The sequence below is a fragment of the Enhydra lutris genome, unplaced genomic scaffold (assembly GCF_002288905.1).
Source record: "Enhydra lutris kenyoni isolate GAN:26980312 unplaced genomic scaffold, ASM228890v2 scaffoldscaffold3, whole genome shotgun sequence".
Lineage (NCBI taxonomy): Eukaryota > Metazoa > Chordata > Mammalia > Carnivora > Mustelidae > Enhydra > Enhydra lutris.
This window is the reverse complement of record NW_019154087.1, coordinates 14,090,497-14,101,759: the sequence shown is the minus strand read 5'-3', so window position 1 is coordinate 14,101,759 and position 11,263 is coordinate 14,090,497. Positions and strand designations below refer to the sequence as shown.

At 37.2% G+C, this 11,263-nt stretch overlaps 1 protein-coding gene across 1 annotated transcript; it reads right to left on the bottom strand.

Moving 5' to 3' along the window:
• Positions 1-569: 569 nt before the first annotated feature.
• Positions 570-1,682, bottom strand: LOC111157629 (translocation associated membrane protein 1-like 1). The gene has a single exon (XM_022519217.1). The coding sequence runs from the start codon at positions 1,680-1,682 to the stop codon at positions 570-572; it is 1,113 nt and encodes a 370-aa protein (XP_022374925.1).
• Positions 1,683-11,263: the final 9,581 nt, after the last annotated feature.

Genomic DNA, 11,263 nt, shown 5'->3' with positions numbered 1-11,263 from the left:
GGTATGTAATAATAACAACATTACATATAAAACACATCATTATTTTGGTGCTTTTACAAATCTTTTCTTCAGTTGTAAGTTCTAAAAAAACCAAAAGTTTAAAAATTCTAAGAATTAGAGAATACCGAAAACGTAATGAAGTTGAATTCCACCTTTATAATATTTCCATTTTATCCTAAAAGAGAACATTAAAAAATGTGACATTGCTATACCAGACCACCTTGCTAATGGTATAAAAGATTGCCAGGAGCAAGAAATTGTGTCACTGATATGTGGAATTTTTAGTTATATCTACAAATTATTAGGAAAAATGTTCAAAATAACAAAACAAAATATGGTGGTCATCCCTGAACCGTTTGATGTTGCTTAGTCTATATCAAATTTTTTCCCACTCATAATAAGCATCCTCCCCTCAAGTGCCTTTAAAAAAATACATTACACAGTACAATAACAGAAATCAAAGACAGCACAAACTATTTTGAAGAACAGAAAAATCTGTAGCACACAAAGGTATCTTATAGTAAAGAGCAGACTTCTTTGGGGACAGTAATCAATTAGCGTGTAATTCATTATGAAGATTTCTCTTTCCTTTTATGCGGAGAGTCTACTCTATTTGAAGTTGCTACACCATTTTCTGTTCCTTTTCTAGAAGATCTCCCTTTAGTCCGTTTCTTCTTCACAACGGGGGCCTGAAGAGTAGTGTCTTCCTCCATCCACCTCTGAAGCTGGACATTAAATAAATTCCATGTTATGTACGCTTGGATGGTGCAACTGGATGAAAGAACAGCAATTTTAGCTGCCAACACATTTACATTTCCACCAATAGCATCTGGATTCCGATTCTGCCCTTCGGCCAGGTGAAAGCCAACAGTCACCACAGACACAATTAAAGTCACAAGTCGACCCAAAATAAACACAATTGCCCACAGTGAAAACTCTTTCTGGTACTTTTCATCACTAAAATAAAACAGGTCACAAATGTGAGAAAGTAACTCAACAAAGTAGTGCATCATCAAAAGAACAAGTCCCAGATGATTCAAGTACAAGAGGTAAGCTCCAGCGATGTGAAAGAGGTGAAGGCCAATGTAGACAAGTTGACGAGGGATATCTTGCTTTTTGATTCTCTGAAAATAGAGTTCAGGAAAGGCATGAAACCAGTAAGCCAACTGTGATATGTAGAAAAACTTCATTTGGAAGGTCATCATATTATGGGGATGAGCCCTCCATAAGAGAGTTGGGTCTGACAGACAGTTTTCAGAAATTAGAATGAATGTGCCCCAAATACAAGAAACCAGGTAGAATACACTAAACTGGCCAGATTCGTTAAATTTGCTTTGTTTCGCTTTGGGGAACTGCATTCGCCTGTTAATTTTATCCAACACATACTCCTGAATTGTGGCGTGAATGATGATTGCCACTAGCATGTAGAAGAAAACCGTGGCCAAATCTTTGATGCCATAATAGTAAAGGAACTTTGATTCTGTGGCTCGCTCTTCTGCTGCAGGAAAGGTAACACTGTGCTGAAGAGTAATAAAAACGATAGATGCTTCGGCCGTTCCCTCGAACATAAGCCCCAGCACGAAGAACATCCCCACACAGGCGACGAGGTCCGCATGATTCTGCAGGATGAATTCGTGGCTCAGGACTGGGGGGTTCTTGGTGCTCTTCTTACGAAACGCCATGGCAGCGCTTCCCAGATACTCACCGACGAGCCGCAGCTGCCTCCCCCTGGCTGCTCCTCACAGCGCCGCCGCTGCCGCAGCTCCCGGGGCTTCACTTCCCATCCCCGAGCCAGTCCCGGGTCGCGGCGGCCGCCCAGAAAAAAATAAATCAAAGGCAAGGGCCGAGCAGGACTGAGCATGCGCGCCAGGGGGACGGCGGAGGCAGGGAAGGAAATCGAGTGCCGCGCCCCTGCCCGGCGCCAGGCCCGGGGTTGCGAGCGTGGATCTTGCGCGTTGATCGTCGCCTCTTGAAATCCGCTGGCCCCGTCGGGATGCTCCCGAATTCTTTTTCAGTGGCATCTTCGTCAGTAATCATGACAAAGCAGGCTAGAACTCTGGTTGTTCTTCATCAGAATGGTTATAGAAACAGCATCATCCCCATAATGATGTTAGAAGCAAACTCTGACGGTGCTTAGCGTTTACAGGTGCTGTTCCGAGCACTTTGCTCAGATTTATAAATGCATCTTTTCTGGAAAACCCAATGAGGTAGATACTGGGTGATAATATCTTTTTTTTTCTTCTAATTTTTACTTTTTTTTTTTTTTTTGCAGATGAGAAACTGAGGTACCAAGAGGTTAAGTAAGATATGCCCAAGATCACACAGCTAGTAAATGTCAAAACCAAGATTTGAATCCAGTCTGGATTCAGCGCATGTGCTCTTCACTGTTGTACTGTATCGCCTCTTACTGTAAATCCTTCACACGTGGAAATAGTTCACTACAGCAACAACAAAACACTGTAAAAAAGATTAGTTGCCGTGTTAGCAATAACAATAACGGTGGCATTAATTGTATTTATTATATTTTTAAAGGGTGAGTGGTGGTTAGATGGGGAGAACTATTTATCAGTTCATAGGAAGGTATTTTGGCTATAAAGCCCAAAATTGATTTTCCTTACTCTAGCAGATAAGAACTTCGTGTTTCATTTTATGATGGTTGCATATAAATTTGCTAAAATACACATATTGAAAAACAGCTTTTTTGGTAAATGCTAATGCCTTGCTCTATTCGAATTTCATGTCAGTCTTTAAATTTCTCTTTGGATCTGGAGCAAATTTCTTGTTTCTTCTGGGTCTCATGAGATCATAATCATTACTGATAGTTAAAGTTTGAAGTTTGGAATATACATTTCAAAAGAAAAGTGCTACATGGTTTAAATAACAAAGCACACATTAAATTTAGAGTGGCCAATTGTCTTTTATCACTGTTACTCTGCATGTTGTGCACTAACAAAAGATGCAGTCCAATTGGTGTAATTACTTTTAAGATATTGAACAAAACACTCTAATCAATGTGTGCCTGCAATTCCTAGAACAGTCAAACAATTGCATATGGAATTTGTTGTAGACAACGTTCCTGAGTTAGGGAAAGTACTACATATTTTACCATAGTAAGACTTCTCTATTTGGTTTTCATAGCTGTTAGTCAGCTGTTGGCTCTGACAACTCAATTAGGAATGCTATTTGGTGTTAACTAAATCAGTGAAGAATTACAAATAGAGGTGCAGAAATTAGGGCACCAAGAAATGAAAAGAAAAAAAATCAGGCGCCTGGGTGGCTCAGTGGGTTAAGCCTCTGCCTTTGGCTCAGATCATGATCTCTGATCTGTGATCGAGTCCCACATCGGGCTCTGTTCTCAGCAGGGAGCCTGCTTCCTCCTCTCTCTCTCTCTGCCTGCCTCTCTGCCTACTTGTGATCTCTGTCTGTCAAATAAAACATAAAATATTAAAAAAAAAAAAAAAGAAAAGAAAAAAAATCAAACTTGTTAAAAGTAGTTGGGGGAGGGGGAAAAGGTGAAAGTGAAGAGCAGTGTCTTGTGGAAATCATCAAGAGTTTACTCAGGAAAATACATATCTACCTTTTTGTAACTTATCATTTTAAATAGAGAATTTATCAGTCTTTCTATAGGAACACACAATGGCTTTGATCACTTTGTGGCATACTAACTAAATATAAAAAAAAAACACTTGTGCAATTTGTGAGCTGAACTTCTGTTTATATTTCTGTTTGGCATTATTTTTGACAGGCTTTCCCACTCTACCTATGCAAATGTGATAGATGTTGCCCTCAGAAATCGTTCATATCAAAGTAAAGAGCACGAATGCTTATGCATAGATGTGAAATGTTATTTTATTACTGAAAGTGAGAAAGACCATTATGAGTTAGCCTAAAATTGTCTCTTAACTTTACAAAATCTTCCCTTGGTTTTTAAGTAGAGAAACTTCTTTAGCCATACAGCTTTCCTTTCTTTGAGTTTGTAACACCAAATGATATTCTGCAGTTTAAATTTTCAATTTAAGCTTTACGTTAAATATAGTCCAAGGGTAGGGCTTGAGTTTTAGATTTCACATTAATATCTTTATAAAAATATAAATATGTCAGACTTCTAAAATTATTGGAATCTGTAAGGGTATTGTAGTAATATATAACATGATGTTTGTTTCCAGTAGTTTTATTGGCACTTTTCTTTGACAAAGAATAAAGTGTGTATAACAATATTTTTAAAAATTTTGGTATCAGTCTATTGGTTATATAATTTCATGTATTTAGGGGGTGGGTATTCCTCCTTTATGCAGACCTCTGTGCCTATGGTAGATAATTATTAAATTCAAATGGAGACTTCTACTTTCAGTCATGAGAGAATAACTGATTGAACTTACACTCCTACTGTAAATAATTGGCAAACTGGACTAATTATATAAAATAACTTGTTTTCATATATTTGAAAACATAAGACTATAATGTCTGACAGAGAGGAGACAAGTGAGGTGAGCCCCACAATTGCCCTGAATATCTGCCTGGAAGCATTTTCCAGTCCACTGTGCAAGGGTCACCAGCTAGACCTCAAGGCCGGACTTTTACTGCCCACATGCATATATTCACCAACGTTTGTCCCACATTTTTCCTTAAGCTCTTCTTTCCACCTATCACTTAACTCAGGCAAATGGAAACTGAAACCATCCCTTGAGTGATAGCGACTGCCCTGACAAGACCTCCAGTCTGCCCAGACCACCCAGATCAGTTTGAGTGTCATCCCCCATTTGTGTATATGCACACGATCCATGGAGTAACCTCCAGAATGGTCAAGAACTACCTTTACCTCATTATAATGCTAAAATCTCCACCCATGGAGGAGCACAAGCCTCATTTACATAACATACAATATATGCATATGGCATGTTTCCTTAAGGTGCATGTTGCGAACTTAAGCCCACCTAGACATCAAAGAACAAGGATTCCCTATATAACTATTCCTCCTAATCCTAAACAAAAGGAAGCCATCTACCTTAGTTCAGGGAGTCACAGCTTTGGAAGTCATTCTCTTGATCTCCTTATTTTTTGCAAACAAAAGTTTTCTTTGTGGGACCCTTGTGTGGTTCATTTGGTTAAGTGTCTGCCTTCAGCTCAGGTCATGATCTCAGTGTCCTGGGAACCTGTCCCACGTCAGCCTCCTTGCTCTGCTGGGAGCCTGCAGCTCTCCCTGCTTGTGCGTGTGTGCTTGCTCTCTCGCTCTCTCTCTCTGACAAATGAATAAATAAAACTAAAAAGAAAAAGAGAAAAATAATGTTTTCTTTGTGAGACAACTCAACCTGATGCAGTTTCTGACTCACCAAGGAGCAAACTCACATTGATTCGCTTTTACAGGGAGGGGAAACCCTAAGAAGAGGCTGGAAACCTTGCTGAATTGAGGAGAGACTGGAGTTAGAAGATGCCGAAGCCACTGTGATTCGCTAGGCATTACAACTGCAGAAAAAGGCGATTAACGTGCTTCAGAAAACTGCAAGAGTCTTCTCTAGACACTGGTTAAAATACATGAGGCCAATCAAAGAACGATGGAGGAAATGTAAATGTTTCCAAGAATCCCTACAGGACTAGGGGACATTCAAGTTTGGAACAGTTGGAAAGTAGAATTCTCTGGGGATAGTCGTGAAACTCTAGTAGAGACCCAAGAAAAGTAAGGTTAAACTTGCCCTAGGGAAAAGTTAATTCACATTTATCCACATAAAGTTTTCAAGAATCCTTGAAAGGATCAAGGTGCCCTGCAAGGAACTTTACGGTCTGCTAGAAAAATCCAGTCCTCAACAATGGGAAATTCACATTGTTTAGCATCTAATAAAATTTATGAGGCAAAGGCTGGCTTCATCTGGAGCTATTTATCAGAATGCCTATATGTGGTCTCTCCAGTTGGTATTGTCATAGAGTAGTGGCTTTAGGCCCTAAGAATGAGTTTTCTTGTGAAACACACAGAAATTTTATGGCCCTTTGTGACCTAGCATTGGAAGTTATGTCCTGTCACTTTTCTGGTCAAAGTGGGCACAAAACTTTCAAGCTCAAGATGGGGCAGGTATAAGGGGAGGGGAGGGAGCATAGACATCCTTTGCATAAGAAGTGTACCACAGTATTTGTAGGTAATTTTTAGGTAGCCACATTCTTTCCTTTGATAACAAATGTTTCCTTTCACATGAAATAGACACTGTTTCTTCCAGATGCAAACAAAAGTTTCACCTCAATAGAGCAATAGTCTCAAGTTTGTTAGGTAGGAACTTGAAAGTTAAATTAGATCTAGGCACTGAAGGGCTCCTTGGGCTCCTTTCTTTGTTGCATTTATTCTTGATCTGAAGACATGTGAACTAAAGAAAAAAGGTTTCTGACTCCCATACACCAAAGGCATAGGAAACATGCAATAATCACTTCCATTCAAGAAGTGGGCAAGTGGGATGCACACTGCATTCAATGGTCAAACTTAATTATGATATCTATCCCTAAATTCCCTAAATCTTTGACATGAACCCAGTCTTCCTCACTGGGAAGTGGTAGATTATACATATCTGTATATATTTCTGCCCTTCAAAAACATAAATTTCAACTTGATTTTTTGTTAGTTTGTATATTTTAAAAGATAAAAGACCCTAGAAGCTAAATATATAATGTTAATTTGTTCTTGTTATTTTTGTCTTTGCAGTGTAATTGTCCATTAGACTATTAATTACAGAACATCAACTGTACTATGGTACTTCAAAGAATTAACTGTCCATAAACAACTCTTCAGTAGAACCAAGAGAGAAACGGTGTAACCGTTACAGAGAGCACCACTGAGAATGCCACATATTGGGCAAAGTGTCTTTTAAAATCCTATATTGATTTTGTTATGAGAAACATTTTTTAAAAGGTAGAAAGCTCCACTACAATTAGGTACTGTATCTTAAATCAATATGAATAATTAGTCCTTTTCATTAGGTATGCAATATAACATTTTGATGTCAGTATTTTGTAACTTATCATTTACATAAGTAGCTTAGCTAAAAGCGTCTTTTCAACTATTTATGTGTCTTTTTGAAATGTAATTTTCCAAAGGAGATTAACTGATATTGTGAACTTTGATAACATATGAAGTACGTTAGGAACTTTATGATATAGACATTGCTAATGGCTCTCAGTCTGTTAAGGGTCTGACTCTTGATTTCAGCTCAGGTCATGATCTCATGGTAGTGAGATTAAGCCCCAGGTGGGGATCCACGCTGGGCATGGAACCTGCTTAAGATTTTCTCTCTCCCTCTGCCCCTCCTGTGCTCTCTCTTTCTCTCTCAAACAAACAAATAAATAAAATATATAATATAGATAATGCCTCATCTTTTAATATTTTTTCTATCTTGCAAAGAAAAAAATATTTTTATACCTCTATACTACAAAACTTCTAATCATGCAAATTTGAATAACTCAGAGTAAATGAAATAAACATTGAGATGCTAGAATTTAATAACATTTAAAGAAGCAATATACTGGAAAAGAACTGCTTCAAAAAATCACACCCAAGTCACTTTAAATCAATGTTTGTAATTAGTATAATAAATAGTCATAATTAACCAAGATCACCAAATTCTTAGCTACATTAAGCAAAGCATAACACAGTTTAGCTTGGGCGTGAAATTACAAAGTTTCCTGAGTTTTGACTGATTCAGTCTTGAGTAATTCAATTAAAGAGATTGTTATTATATTTAAGTCATTTGTATAACTGGTAAGACATGAAAACACAGGCTTAAAAAAAAACATTCTGGAATATGATTAAATATTGAATAGAGAAGGAAAAACCTCAACACTTATCATTTCTAAATTCTAAAATGCTTTTTTGCAAGTGTATTTATTAGTTACCAAAAAGTAAAAATAATGTGAAGCTTTGTCTAAGGATAAACTCCTGAAACAGATTAATAAAGGCAATCTCTCATTAAAATAGAATGATAAAAATTAAAATCAATATGTAGTAATTGGTTTTGTCAACCTTCATTTAACAAAATAACTTTGAACTTACCTTAATGGACCTTACTGGAAGATTTAGAGGTCAAAAATATTATATATATAATTTGCAGATAGCTAGTGAAAAACTGCTAGGCAGAGAAGATGGATAAGACAATGAAATTGAATGCAGAATGTGGGTGGCTGCTCTAGACAGAGTGGGCAGAAGGCAGGAAAAATCTCTTTGAATAGGATGCATTTGCATGCAGATTTGTATGAAGTTGGAGAACACCATGCATGTATCTGGAGAATGTCCTATGACATAGTAAGTCCAAATGCTTTGAGACAAATGGAAGAACAATTGTTCCGTGAACAACAGAGGCCAGAATGACAAGAGTGGAGTGAGAGGGATGACAGAAGGAAAAGGGTTAGGGGACATACCATGTAATGTCTTATAGACCATGGTAATGACTTTGAAATTCAGTCTAAAATTAATAGGAAGACTGTTTGAGTATTGTTTAAAGGGGCACTTTGGCTTTGACATGAAATAACTATTTGTGGAAGACACAAAAGTACAAAATGTCACTGCAATTTGTAAACATTGTAATTGAACCAGTGTATTTCATGACTTTTTTCTTTTCCTTTTTTAAATACTTAAATTTGTCTTAAATACACATTAATACTTAATGCTTAATAATAAAAAATACTTAAATTTGTTCTAAGTACTTAAGACATAAGTATTAATAAACAATTATTAATACTTAATACTTAAATGTGGGTGTTGCCTATGAAGTAATTAAATTGATAAATTGATATTTCTGTGATCTTAGTATTCCCATGATCCTAATTTTTTTTTAACTCATTTGGTTATTTAAAGCATATGACATGGAATATAATAGAAAACCCACCTTATAGGATTTTCTACATTTAGAAAACTGTGCTGCTATTATTATATCTATGTTTTTGGTAGGAATATCCAATTGACCTGTAGGCATTTGCTAGATGACTTCTTCAAAAAATCTACTTCTTCCTGATAGAATCAATCTCTCTCCAATTATTTCTGTGGGGTTTCCAAAATGTCTTCACTCTCTAGGGTTTTGTATTTAAAATGAACTCAAAATTTAAAGTGACATGAAAAGTAAATCATCATTTTAGCATTATTGTTGAAATTTTATTTTGATGTTAATATAAATGGAAAATTTCACATTTTCTTAAATGTTTTATAAACTTTCTGACCAGAGTTAATCGAACTTCAATAAACCAACCACCCATGCAGGTAAACACATTGCTTTATTATTCATTGTAAATGCCACTTTTTTTCTGTTACTAAAGGAAAGAAATGATTCTTAGAGGGGCACCTGGGTGACTCAGGTCATGATCCCAGTGTCCTGGATAGAGCCCTGAGGTGGGTTCTCTGCTCAGAAGGAAGTCTGCTTCCTCTCTCTCTCTCTCTGTCCCAGCCCCACCCCGCTTGTGCACACATTCTCTCTCTCTCAAATAATTAAATAACTTATTTTTTTAAAAAGATATATTAAGTGAAATTGAGTAATATGAAGAAAATAAAAATGGAGACATGGAATGTGGTACTCTGCTCAGTGGGGGAGCCTGCTTTCCCTCCTCCTTCAGCCTGTCACTCCTCTGGCTTGTGCTCTCTCTGTCAAAGAAAGAAAGAAAGAAAGAAAAAAAGAAAGAAAGAAAGAAAGGATGGATTCTTAGAGTTACTTAAAGCATTTACAGATTTTCCTTCAGATTTTATGATGTTGACCTAAGGGTCATAAAACAATAGAGTAATTGAAGAATTTTTCTGAGGTGGCTATCCTTTGAAGTTTTGTGTTTTTATTTGTTTATTTGTTTTTACTTCTAACCTATTTGTATTGTGATTCTTTAAACTATGCTTCAAAATATATGCTAATAGAGACTAATATTTCTTTATGTATGGTTAATTTACATAATTAACTTAGATATGCTAAGTCTGGTAATAAAACATTTCTTCCTACTTGTTTCAATGTGAATAACAATTTTTAGGAATATCTAAAAATTATAATTGCTCAAACAATAGTAGGAAATTTTAAATGGACTGGTATACTGTCTTTCCTCTTGATGAGGACTTTTTCATTCAGTGAGAGTCTTATTATTGTCAACTCTCATTCTTCTGCTTAAAGTTCATGGACTGTTATTGAACTTCCCCCTCTAAAAACTCTATTATATGAGGTTAAAAAAAACTCATTTAGAAAAAGCTTTCTCATGCAAATGACCCAATACTTGTAAGCATAAAAATGGGTTATTAATGAGCTTGATTGATAAAAAAAATATTTAAATTTATATATTCTGAAGTTTTGAGAGTTCATTAAGTCATGATATAAAATTGATTCCTGTCACCAGACCAATATGGCAAAATTCATTGCATCTGATCTCTCCACAAAAACTTCTCAGACATATTTCCTCAAGATTTAGATTTCCTAGTTTCATGTGCTTATTCTCTCCAATGAATGTGCAAGCAGTTAGTGATCTAGCATAACTATCTCCAGCTGAGCTTTAGGGAAGCTTTGGTACATTTGCTACATATAGATAGAAGGGAATGGGAGGCATCATTTATCTAGAGATTACTCTGGCCTCCTGCTCTGCTCAGTTCTTTACATACAGTAGACCTCATTTAATTCCCATAACAATTCTTTAAATTAGGTACCATTTCCTCCACGTTAAAGATGAGGAAACCAAACAGAAGCTCCTGGGGGATCACAAACTGCCAGAGTGAAAGAGTAAGTAGCAGAGCAGGAACCCAACTTGGGCAGTCTCACTCAGGATAGAGCATCTTGTTACCGTAATACCAGTCAGCCTGCCACTAACTCTATGAAAAGGGCTTCACATGGGAGAGGACAGGTGATGGGTATCAGAGTTTGAGGTTATTTGGGGTTAAATGACTTTAGGGTTACTGGGGAGAAAGGAAGGACACACTTGCTCCTGCACCATCAGGAGCCCACGCCAAATTATGGGCAGAGTTGGGTCTTCCTTTGTGGCATCCTCTGTGTTGTGTGAACATAAAGACAAAGCTGGAAGGGGATCAGAGCGGGAGGAGGCTGATTTCCCTTGGCCTCTGGGATCCAGATGGCTGGGGCGGAGTGCAGGGAGAATGTGCGCAGTGTGACTGCAGCAGCTGCTAGGGCTACTACTACTCGCTGCCCACTCCAGATACAGCCCCAGTTTGGGCCCTTCTGAGCACATAGTTCACACTGGTGCCAACTTCAACTTCCCACCAGCCCCAACTTGCCCCTGCAAAGCACATCTGGTAGTTTTTAACTACTGACAACAGTAG